The sequence below is a fragment of the Rattus norvegicus genome, chromosome 20, assembly GCF_021556685.1.
Source record: "Rattus norvegicus strain SHRSP/BbbUtx chromosome 20, alternate assembly SHRSP_T2T, whole genome shotgun sequence".
Classification (NCBI taxonomy): Eukaryota; Metazoa; Chordata; class Mammalia; order Rodentia; family Muridae; genus Rattus; species Rattus norvegicus.
In genome coordinates, this window is record NC_141553.1 from 46,758,165 (window position 1) to 46,770,944 (window position 12,780).

Consider the following 12,780-nt stretch of genomic DNA (forward strand, 5'->3'; position numbering starts at 1 on the left):
CTGGGTAAAGTCATGCCGGGAGTCAGCTTTGTTCTGTTTGCAACACTCAAGCCAACAATGTAACTTTACCATCTATCTGAAACATATTCTTTCTCCTGAAAACCCTCCCGCTTTCTATATCACCGACTACTTATACCGAGAAAAACATTCATTCCTAAGACGTTTGGTCAAGAGGCAAGCTGGAAGAATGTTTTGTTTTGTTTATTCCTATAAATTAACCACTTGGAGAAAACTTTCTGTCAAATTTATTAATAAATTTTAACTACAGAACAAGTCATTTTTAACGGTTTTAAAAATGGCTAACATTTTGTAATCTTGATGTCACTCAATTTAATAGATACTTACATTCCAGAATATGCTAACCACTCAGGTCACTGAGGAAATCAGGAAAATAAAAAATATGACAAACTGTTACCGTCCTGTAAAAGAAACATGTATTTCCTCGTGATGGGATGGAATGAGAGCCACACACAACTGTGTGAATGCACAGCTTGGGCTGAGCCCACAGACTTTCTTTCTCTGTTCTATCTATCCCTAGGTCTAGGCCTGGAAACTTTTCTCCTATGTACAATTTAATCTAGACCTAGAATGTTTTAGATTTACTGCTGCATACGCTTTCTAGTTTTTTCTGAACTCTGGCTGGCTGGTTCAACTCAGCTGTTCTGGTTCAAACTCCTCTCCAAGCTGACTGATTCAATCTGGCTTCTCTCGGCTTCTCACTGAATTGCTCTGCTTGGCTTCTAACTCTAGCAATTTGTTCTAATCTTCTGGCTCCTTATTCTCTGTTTTCAACTGCCTCTGCTGACCTGCACTGCACAAACAGAACAAAACTCATGAATGAACTCAACGGCACTGCAGGAACTGAACCGACTGAGTTCACTCACTTTAGTCCCTTCCCTTTTCCAGCTTCATCCATCTTCCCAGCTTACCTCAGAAGCGTCTCTCACCAGTTCCCAACTCTCCATTCTCTGTCTCAGTCTTCGTTCTCCACAAACCTCGATTAGTCTATTACAACAATCCTTCTAGTCGATTTCTAAAGGGTGCCTTAACTTTTTCCAATGGACGTCTATAGAACATCAAGGTGGTGACTAATAGACCTTTGAAGTTGCCCAGATTAGTGCCCTGTACCAAATTCCAGGATGTGGGAGACTAAGGCAAAAGAATAATGAGTTAGAGGACAGTGCTGGCTACATAAGAAAACCATCCCAAAAAGCAAAAGCAAAAGCTAGATTCTGGCATTGTGGTGAGAGTAGCCTGAGATTTATTTTAGTTGAAGTGATATACGCCCGCTGATTTTTCTTTGGCCGCCTCCCAGGTACTGGGTGAGCACTTGGTGTGATTTGATCATTGACTACAGGGACTGTGCTCAAGTAGAACTGAGACCAACATAAACGAAGAGCCGCCAGGAGAGAAGGATGCGACCCACCCCACGTAGGAGGGTTTTAGAATGTTCTAGAGAAGGTCATGTTTCATACAGGTTTTTGGAGGGTAAGTTGACCACAACAGTGAACAAGAGTATGTCGAGAGAAAGCAACTGTTAGCACAAATTACAGAGAAACGTAAGGACGCTGTTTGCAGGTGGGGCTGTGCCAGGTGACAGGAAAAAGAGCTGCTCCCTTCAGAGAACTTACAGGTGATAGGGAAGGCTGGTCTGAAACGATTACATGGTTACATGGCTTGGTAACTTAACTACACTAAAGAGAAATAACAGAAGCTATGGTCTAAGGGCAGCTACTCTGATTCACGTCTTGAGGAAGGTGTCTTTGAGAAAACTTTGAGTGAAAGAAAAGGCGTATAAAACAGGAAGTCTGAGGACATGGCAGAGGTTGACTAGGTACACACTGTAAGAGCTTTGAATGCCGCACTAAGAATGTTGGCATTAAGAAACATGCTCCTGCTTACGTACTGACGTCCAATCCAGGCGAACTGTTTTTATAGGAATATGATATTCCACAGTAACTCATCTTTCATGCCTCAAACCAAGCTCACCTCATCTTCCGGAAACCATCTCCCCCTCCTGTGATGGGTACCACATGCTGTCCCCACCCTGAGGCTTCCTTCTGTCCAGCTTCTCTATGGATGACTAAGCCCTGCCCACTTTATTTCCATAGCTATTTCTAAATCTGCCTTCTTTATCAAAAGGCATACTAAATGTAAAGCCCTAATAGAGTTTTAGGAACTATTGTGGGATTGGGTAACATGCAATTCTGTAAGTTTACGGTCCTGAGAACCAGCAGCAGTGGCAATACCCTCTGGCCTACACACAGCTTGTAGGGAGGCACTGGGGTTTCCATTTCATAATCTTATAGCATCTGGGAGCATTGTCTTTTGCTCACACAGGAAGTCTCCTTTCAACTGCTGTGGTGTTTCCATTATCAGGCACCAGCTTCTGGAGGGCTCTCGTTCACCATGCTGGGTGTCTTCTGTGCCTTCCCCAACTATGCAGCTGTCAAGAGTTCTTGTGCACAGTGTGAACTGTTCTCTCTGTGCCCACCTTTCCGATGTTTTTCTAAGTCAATGAAGCACTCTGGCATTATCAATGTATCCCCTAGGAATTGAAAGTTTTCTGAAAATGGAGAATAGGATCGAGGCAGGCCTGCCACCCACCATTCCAGTTGCTCTCGGGAGCCTGGAGCTACAAAGAGAAACGATAGCAAGGCCCACTACAACATGGCGAGATTGCATTGCTTGTACCAATGTCTCCTCAGAAAACTAACGTTTGGATGCAATAATACTTATATATGCTAGTAATAAGTATTTATATGTATATAATACTTATATACTCTATAATAATTATAGAAGAGAGATCATAAATTTAGGGGGCCCGAGGGTGGGCATGGGAATGGTCAGAGGAGGAGAGGGTTAGAAATGATGTAACTATAGTGCATCATGTAAGGACTAATGCTGGTTACAACAGCGTGAACTAGGGCTCTATGTTAGAAAACCCTCTACAGCACAAAGGAATTCTCCACAATCCATTTTGCCTCTTCAGTCTTGGTGCTTGCCACAGGACTCCCACGCACTTCCCCAACCCCAACAAGGTTGATGGGGCTGGGGTTCTCGACACAGCAGCACAGGTCCAAAGGAAAGCATGTCTATGCTTCCACTGCTGTGCCCACATAGGACCCCTGAGTTTGGCAGCCTTCTGGCAGGAACTACGGCTACCTGCTGCCACTGGCTACACGGCAGCCGAGGGGACCCTGGATGCAGAAACAATTTCTACCACTGGGACGTACTTAGTGTCTTCACTGAACAACTCTACCATTTTTATCTGCATTGAATGTTTGCATCAGCTTTGAACACTCCCGTGTTTCACAAGCACTGCATTTGGCGATGGGTTTCTTTTCTTTAGAGACTCCAGATCCTCACAAATCTTGCCTCACTTTTCCTTTTTGGTGACTTGGTCCCTTCACCTGCTTTTTTCCTTTTCTCATTTCTTTTACTTCTTATCACTTTACGAACTCAATTTACACACCAATATAAACCATCCAAATCTGTTAGAGCCTCTCCTGTCCCACAAAGACCAGATTTCACCGTGTGACCAAGCCCAGTGACAGATCCTAGGTCTCTGCTGAGCCAACTGCTTTCTTAACTCCCCTGTAGGCCATCTCATCTGCAGCAAAATAAGCGTGGGCTGCTGCTTATGCGTGCCCACTGCTCCCCAGAACTCCTGGTATTAGAAAGGAATATAATATCGTCGGCGTTGTACAAAGAAACACACAAATAAAGAGGAAGAAAAGGAAGGCATAAATTAAACTGGTGTGTTCTTTTAGTCCCGCCTTTGAGTCATTAATCTGGGAAACACAAGGCTGGGGGGAGTCAAGGGAGATGTCAACCTACAGTTAGGAACAGAGGATGGCAGAGAATGAAGGGGTTCAATACAGAGGTATGCGGTCCAGCATGTGGCACGTGTTTGTAATCCTAGTACTCTGGAGGCTTAGGCAGGAGCCCACACGAGCCTCAAAGGAGTGAGTCAAACACCAGGCCCTAATGCAATCCCACCACTCAGAAGATGAAAGGAGGGCTGGAGTGGCCACAAGGCCTCATACTACTGGGGCTGGCTGCAGCCAGTGGTGAAGCGCTGGCGTAGCATGGGCAAGACCCTGGCATACTCCTCAAGGCTTAAGGCTTTTAACTCTTAGACCACACAGAGACATTCCCTCCCCTGAGGAATGGCAATATCCAAACACACTAGAAAGACGCACAGCATAAAACACCCTTTACTTTTCTTCAAGACAGACTGTTCAGTTCAGTAATTCCCCTGCCCCAGAAATACAGTCACAAGATCTTACAGGAATTTGCTAAAAATTTTATTGCATTTACTGAGAATATCACGTTACCCCACAGTAAAAATGACTATATTCTCCAAAGTACAAACCACTCTTCATTAAAAAGGTCTTGGTTATCTATATTAAATATATAAATCACATTTAAAAAATCAATTATAAATTATATTATTTTAAAAGAAAACAGGATTTCTCAAAACTAGGAAAATACCTACGTTGGTCAAACCCGGCATGACCTTTTCACACAGTCAGCTATATACAGTTATGGGGTAAGCTGGCACCTTCTGTGGGAGAGAAGGGGAAGGGGAGAAGGGGAAGGGGAAGGGGAGTGCGGGAGGGGGAGGGGGAGAGAAGGGGGAGGGAGGCAATGAGGGGAGCTCACACCTGGAGCACTAGGTACATTTGGAATATTAGGTTTTGCTAACAGAGTTTGAACTTTTGAAATATATAATTAAAAACTTCCAGATGAGCATTAAAATAAAATGAGTAGACAAGAATGCCAGATGTCAAGAGATATTTACACGCCCAAGCTTTTTCTTGATCCTGCAAAGTTCAATCTGTTGTAGCTACAATTCAGTGAGAATGACTGGTGGGAGAAGCTGGCCAACACAAGGAAGGGTGCGGTGCGGTGCGGTGCGGTGCGGTGCGGTGCGGTGCAGCGCCCCTATAACCTTCCGTCATTTGACGCTCTCATTAACCGCTCACGAGAACCTGCTGTTGGAGGAACTGGACATTATAGTCAGTGAGGCCCCAGCACGCATGGCTCAGTTAACAGAAAACCCATCATCCTCAGCGGCGAGCACACCTCTTTCTAGAAAGTCAACAGCGGCTGTGGCGCTCACTCTGATTCTCATGAGAATAAGAATTTTCTCCTCCTCATAAAACAGTGTGTGAAGGGAAGCAGGGTTAACCTAAGCCCCAGGACCTCCAGGTATCTGGGTCCTGCTTACAGAAGCATGTAGACTGGGAGGGACCTGGGACCTGCATGCACTTCCTGGGGGCATCATTTGGCTTTTGGGGGAGGGGAATCTGACGCTGTGACAGCACGGTGCTGAGAGCACCTGACAGGAGACTGACACTGTCACTCGCAGCAGTTTTAGGCTGTGTTAAATCTAAAAGATGAAAATCTAAAAATTTAAGACCAATGAATGACTCCAAAAACGGACTGAAAGACAAACAGCTCAAATGTTCAAAATGTCTCCTTAAATCCATTTCAAAGCTACTATACGCACTTTTTGCTGTTGTTCTTGAAGTGAGCCTGGGGCTTTGACCCTGTCAGGAGAGCACCCTACCGGCATGCCACATCCTTAACCCGTAATTTTAAACGCCCCACTCTGCGCTAGATACACTAAGAGAGGACTTCTCCTTTAAAGCTATTCTGTTGGGAGGTCATGTTCACCACAAAGGCTGGACTTGATGATCATTTTCTTGTAAATAAAACTTAAATCGTTAAGTGTCCGCAGAAATTAGGAACTTCCATGTATTTGAACTCAGTAATAACTTCTCAGGCAAAATTTCTCAGACGTACAGAATACCTGTGTGGTTTTGTTGGTGATACATTTTCCCTTTGTGCTACATGTATTTAAAAACAAAAATCTTTGGGGGCTAGAGAGTAGCTCAACAGCTATAGGGCCCTACAAGGACCAGCGTTCTGTCCCCAGCACTCCTGGGTGGCTCACAGCCCCTGCACCTCCAGCACGGGTGGTGGGTGCGAAGCCCCCTCCTGGCCTCTGCAAACACTGCATGCCTGTGGTGCACACATCCGTACACACAACAATAAATCTTTCATAACTCAAAAGAAAATGTTCTGAAAGGGATATGAAGTTTAATAGCAACCTTGACCCAACTTTTAGAGGCACCTGAATTGTGTGGGGTCAGAATATTATTATACTGTTAAAATAATAAGTCCTGGGTTCTTATTGTCGTGCAGACTCCATTATGAAAATCACCTTCATCTAGTAGGGAAGATCTCGGTAGAAACGCTTGTGTTCACACAGATCTAAACACTTATCAGTTAAGAGCGCTTACAGCAACTAGGTGTGGTGGCATACGCCTTACCCCAGCTCAAGGAAGGCAGCGGCAAACAGCGATCTTGAGCAAGAGGCCAGCCTGGTCTTTCTAGGCTAGCCAGGCCTACATAGGGAGATCCTGTCTCCAAGTGGGGAAAAGGCATTCAGTACTCTACCAGAGGACTGGAGTTCAGATCCTAGCACCCACGTCAAACATGCCTCTGTGGGAACCTCCTCAAATACATAAGCAAAATAAACCTTGAAAAATAACTTAAAGTTGTCCATAGTTACTGACATGCAGACAAATGTTCCACACTGTAGAACAATCATCTTTCCCAGGCTCCCAGTGGTTTCTCGGACTTAACATGGTTTCTGGACATTACTTTATGCTGGGAGTCCCTATGATGTACAAGCTGCTTCCTGACTCTGAGGTCGAAGCAGTCTTCTCCCAGAACTCACTGACACTGAAGGGTACTATAATTAGATTTATTTTAAAACATCAAAAATGAGGTTGGGGATTTCTGGATTATCACCCATGCTGCTGTTAGACTTGGTAAAAGCATTGTGTAGAACAAAACTCATTGTTGTTCCCTGTTCTTGGGAAACACCACCTTTCTCCCGTGTTAACCCCTGTCCCTGTAACTTAGCACACAGGGACACAGAAGCCAGGAATTATAGTGCACAGCATTAATCCCACAATGGGGAGGAAGAGTCAGAGGCAGGTGATCTCTGTGAGAGAGGCCAGCCTGATCTACAAAATGAGTTCTAGGACAGCCCAGGCTACATAGGGACCCTGTCTCAAAAGCAAATAAAAGAAACAGGCAACAATAACAGAAGCCACCTAAAGAGAAGAGACAGGAAGGCTGTAAGCTCCGGGCTAGCCTGCTCTACACACAGTTCTCCAGAGTGCCACAGCTTAATTAGAACAGGCCCTAAGATTGCTCTGTAGCCACCGCCCCCCAAACAATAAACCTCGCTCTAATGTCTTCTAATGGTGGGTTTGTTTACCTTAGTTGTATGTTTTTAATTAACTTTTAAATATTTGTGTGTGTGTGTGTGTGTGTGTGTGTGTGTCTGTCTGTCTGTCTGTCTGTCTGTCTCATGTGCACGCAGGAGCTCAGAGGAGGGTACTGGGATCTCCTGGAACTAGAGTTACAAGAGAGGCACCATGTGACTGCCGCTCTCTAAGGGCTGTAAAGGCTTTTACTGCCAAGCTGACCCTAGGTGCCTTAGTTTTTGAAGGCACTAACAAGGATGAAGCATCTCAGGCAGTCGAGGTGAAATCATTGGTGAAAGGTGTGACGGTGACTACGACACCATGCTCAAATTGTTCTCTCCATGCTCCATGGAAGAGGACCCTTTAATCCCAGCGCCCAGGAAGCCGAGGCTGGCACATCTTTGTGAGCTCCAGGTCTGTCAGGGCTACTTAGTAAACCTTATCTAAAACAATAAAGAAAAGAACAAGAAAGGCCAATATGGTTAAAATATTTTCCCTCCTGAAAGAGAACTTATTGCAAACAAATTGCCAATGCCCTTGGTCAATTTAACAGAGAAAAGCAACCATCAGCAGTAGTTGAAGGTGGGTGTGGTGCATTCTCCTGTGAGAATCTCAGGTTCCAACTCCTTGCTGGGCCACACAGCAAAGCCTGTTTCAGAACTCCTAAAAGAACTTTGTGAGTTTGAGGCTAGCCTGGGCTACATAGCAAATTCTATGCTAGCTTGGGTCTTCAAAATCAAAATTATTGCCACACGCAGCAGCCTAGCCCTGCATCCCAACACAGGTCTGAAGCAACAGAATAGAGCTGAAAGGCCAGTCGGATCTACTCAGACTCCACCTCACAATAAATAAATATAAATAAATTATAAGTATTCAAAACCCATTAAAATAACTTGTACACTTAACATTTAGGCTGTGAGCTCTCGCAAGACCATAGGTAAGAGAGCTGTAATTAAGAGAAAAAGCTTCCAGCCTTCAACTCCTAGTCCCTCTTCCCTCCAGCCCTCTACCCTGCCTCCCGACAAGAACAGTGCAGATTCTCTTCTCTCCAGATGGAGAGAGGGAGGTGGCCTTTTGAAAGCCACAGAAAGGGAATGCTCGCTGAGATAACAGAATTAAATTTCATCTTGCAGATAACTTAGAAACTGAAGGTTCCTGGAAGTGCTTGGGAAAAGATAACATTCTTTTTACAGGAACAAACAAGCTACCCTCAACTCTGACTAATACTCATGTAGGCTAATGATTTAAGTATATTTTGCATTTTAACCTTTAAAGTCTAACATATAATTTCAAAGATATAAGAGTGTGTTCCTGTTTTGATAAATGTGTAATGGGACACAGCCCAACTTTGGTTTTGATTTTAGGTCCTCAAAGCTAATAGCTTGCTTTCTACAGTCAGGACATAAATGGGGGAGAAGGGAGGGAATTAGTAAGGAGCTAACGCACATAAATACCACGTTAATTTTCCAGTCACAGAAGAGAGGCATACTCGATATTGTGTGGAAAGACTGTGTCACCTGTTACAATGGAGTCCGTGTCAGTGTGTGTGAGTGAACCCCACGGCAGGCAGCCGGGAAAGCACCACCCCCAGGCTCCTAGCACATCACAAGACTACATACAAATGTAAAGTTTTGCTACAAATTCTTGGAAAATGTAGGAATTAGCTTTTTATAAATATATTTAACATTTTAAAATCATTAGTTGCAGAGTCAGATAAGCAATTTCTTGTATCAGACGTTCTTCTAATGGACAGAACAGTTCTGCAGCGGCACCGCCAGTCTGCGTCCACTCCACCAGCTGACAACATGCTCAACAAAGCACACGGACACAGTGCTAACAAACCCGGAAGTTGGAAACTCCGTTAGAACTGCCAGGCTACCTTTTATACATTCTACTTCACTTTATTGTTTATACAAAATCAGAAATGTGGGGTGTTTCTGGCGACTGGAGTAAAACACACTACAGACCAAAGGGAAGAGAGGTTCGTGGAAGAAACACCTGATTGCTGCCTACGGGAGGGACCTTTCTATCGCCCATATCATGGTGGTAGCATTAGCATCTGCTCCCGGGAGGCCCCCTGACATGGCAGCATGTAGGAACCTCCTAATTTCATAGCTTAAATCATTGAATAGACTCGAGGCTAAGGTTGGCCTCTTATCATGTAGGATCCAGGCTTAGATTTTGCAAAAAGTTCCAAAATGATGTAGAAAGTAACACATAACACACTGGAACAAAAGACACCAACTGAAAAGCAAAATGCTTCCAGCGTGGACCAAACTGCAGCCCACCCAGCGCAGCAAACACATGCTGCAGCCCACCCAGCGCAGCAAACACACGCTGCAGCCCACAGCACCCAAGGCTGCCAGGGCTGCTCCTTACTGATAGCTTTGAATGCTCAAGTTTGAGTTCCAAACATGCTTGCCTGTAACAACAGTCTCTTACCCCCCGATTCCTGGAAATATCAAAAGCTATTTGGGGAGAGAAAATGGTTCTTGTAGTAATAAAGGTTTCATGTCCCATTTGTGCTATTCCAAGGATGATTTAAAAAAATAAGAAATCTGCAATTCATATAAAAGGAAAACTGGCTTAAAATTCAAAAGCAAATCCAGTCAGGTGGAGGTATATATGGCATTAAATAATTGAGTCGGATTCCTTTTTGAAGATTCCAGATGAACTTGACAGGAGAGAGCTCTGGTTCGCCAGCATTTTCTCCATCTTCTCCCCTCCGGTGTTTTTACTGATCTCTCTCTGCTTCTTGCTATGAATCCACGGGATTAAGCAGAGCACAGCACCTCCAATGAAGGGAGGGATCCCAGCGAGGTAGAAGGCCAAATCATAGGAGCCCAGTTTGTCATGGAGCAACCCTGGAAGAGGACACAGCAGCTGTCACAACGAGGGAACAAGTCTGGCTCCCAGATCAGTCACACTGATGGCAGGCTCGGAAAACAGACTTGAAATGCAAACATTTTCTGACATGTGGAAGGGGAAAAAGATCTCTGATTTTAAGTTTTACTGCAGAGCACAGGTCATACCAAAGCACTTCTGGAAAGCATTACAAGGAGGCTTTGGCATCCTCCAGCCTATCAGAGACTAAGCCACTCTAAAGATGATGCAATGGCCTTGTCTCAGTTGAAGGTGGGTGGAGCACCCAGGTCAAAGTTCTCTCAACATCTGCCCCCAAGATGATCTTACTCAAATCGTGATACAAAACACTAAAAGCCATAAATCTAAGAGCTGGGATAAAAAGAGACTCAACTTTTTTAATGTCTGGGTGTTTCGTCTGAATATATGTCTGTGTACCAAATGCCTACCTGGTATCCAAGAAGGCATCTGGAGTTAGGGGTAGATGCCCACCATGTGGGTTCTAACTAAAGCATCCTTTGGAAAAGCAGCCAGTGCTTTTAACCAGTGAGCAATCTCACTAGCCCAAAAGAGAGGTTTTGGAATATATCTGAGAAAGATACTGAGACCTTCCCATCCTTGGGAAGAATTATAACAATGTGTGTCTGGCCAGACCGGGCAGCATATGACTTTAATCACAGCAGAGACTGAAGTTTGAAGCCAGCCTGGTCCACACAGAGAGTTGTAGGCTACATAGAGGCCCTGTCTCAAAATAAACAGAAAGCCCTGAAGTGTGTGTTTGCCATTTGATGGATTCTTAAGCTCTGCTTCCGAAAAGTATTAGTTTACTTCTAAACCTCCTGAGAAATCCAGGGCTCCAAGTTGTATGTCTTCTTAGTGTTTGGGTTTTTACTGTGCACCTCAGGTTATCTAAAACATCCAGAGAGCATACTGAACTGAACGCCTGTCCTACTTCGCCAATGCCCAGCTAAGAATGCATCCAGTGGCTCGCCAATACATGCACATATAAATGAAAGTACAGCTATCCCGAATCTAGATGTAAAACACAAAGATCTTTCAATATGCAATATTCTGGCCTTCGGAATCCAAGTGTCTCACATGCAACCAGCCTTGCACCTGTGGCTGCTAATAGACAGGCTTTCCTATAAATAACCACGCTGAGCCACTGAGGAAATGGGGGAGGGTAATTCTCCGGGCCAGTTGCTACGTGTTCTTCCTATTTCAGGAGTGTCCTGCTGCCCCCGCCCCTTATGCTGGGTCTGTAAGCCGTTACTGTTCCTGCTGAAGCAACACTGTTCCCACTCTTTACTTGGAGACCTGAACTCTCCCAACCTGAGCTAAGTGCACAAGCTATTACCTGAGAAGAGAGGAAGAGATAGATAGAGGCTTCTCATACAGGGAGTATCACTCTAGATGGCCAACTCTACTCTGGATCAGCAATGTGGCTCCAGACACAAGAAGGGGTTAAGGTGACTCTCACGGAGCTTCACTGAGCCCCTTCTATCGGACGAGATAGCTGTATATAATTGAGACTTTATCCTAACTGTTTTGAACACTCATCCAATTCACACCGGTACCCAAGTAAGGATCACTCGGTCATCTAGGCGACCTGTGAAGGTAGCACTCGCTTAACATGAAGTCAGCTGTTGAGGTACAGTGACACGGAGTAAACTCGCAATGCTCATGAGCAGCATGGCTACGCCCGCGTCCGTCACGCTAAAAGCGACAGAACTCCATCCCTATCGAGTGCCCCTTCTCCAGTCTCTGGCACCACCACCCTGGTTTCTGTCTCTGTGGAGATGTCGGGCAGCTCATAAAGGTGGAACCATGCGGTACCTGACCGTTTCATGTCTGTGATGCTGGCTCACCCGGCGGTGGCATCAGTGTCCCTCTCTATCACTTTGATGGCTGAACAGTATCTACCCCTCTCCAACGCATGGTAGACTTTGGGCTTTACTCTTTGGCTAGGGACAGACTGGAGTCAAGTCTTATTATGTTATATACAGTCCCAGCTCTCCTGGGACTCACTGTGTAGGCCAGGCTGGCCTTGAACTTGCAGTTCTCCTGAACACTGAGAATATAGATCTGTACCACTGCATTATTTCTATATTTATGTTTTGATAGACAATATAGTTCTCTCCACTACATGTGATTCTCTTCAACCATTTTACAATGGGTATGCTTACGTATGTACAAGTAGTAAATGATGCTTGGAAGTCTATCAGAATCTTCATTTTCATGTTTCCATTTGTCTAACATACATGCGAACAGAACTGTGAAGAAGTAGGGGCTAACTGCATGGCGTACTGGAAGAGTATGTATTTGGTATACCCCATGCCCAAGTCCAATACTCAGCATGCCCCAACAGGGAGTGTTTGCTGGGAGTGTAGCTCAGTGGCACGTCCTTGCTTAGGATGTGCAAGGGCCTGGGCTTAACACACCACACACACACACACACACACACACACACACACACACATATACAGACCCCCACACATCCCACACACATACATCCCCACACACACATATACACACACCACACATACACACATACAGACCCACACACACACAGACCCCACACACACAGACCCCCCCATGCACACACACACATACACATACAGACCCC

At 45.0% G+C, this 12,780-nt stretch overlaps 1 protein-coding gene across 2 annotated transcripts in view; it reads right to left on the minus strand.

Moving 5' to 3' along the window:
* Positions 1–4,288: 4,288 nt before the first annotated feature.
* Slc16a10 (solute carrier family 16 member 10) overlaps positions 4,289–12,780 on the minus strand; it is a 113,035-nt gene continuing 104,543 nt past the window's right edge. Inside the window, exon 5 of one of the 2 annotated variants that reach the window (XM_087596780.1) lies at positions 4,289–10,156. In XM_087596780.1, the coding sequence (XP_087452906.1) occupies positions 9,924–10,156 (233 nt within the window). In that variant the 3' untranslated portion in view covers positions 4,289–9,923. 2 annotated transcript variants of the gene reach the window in all.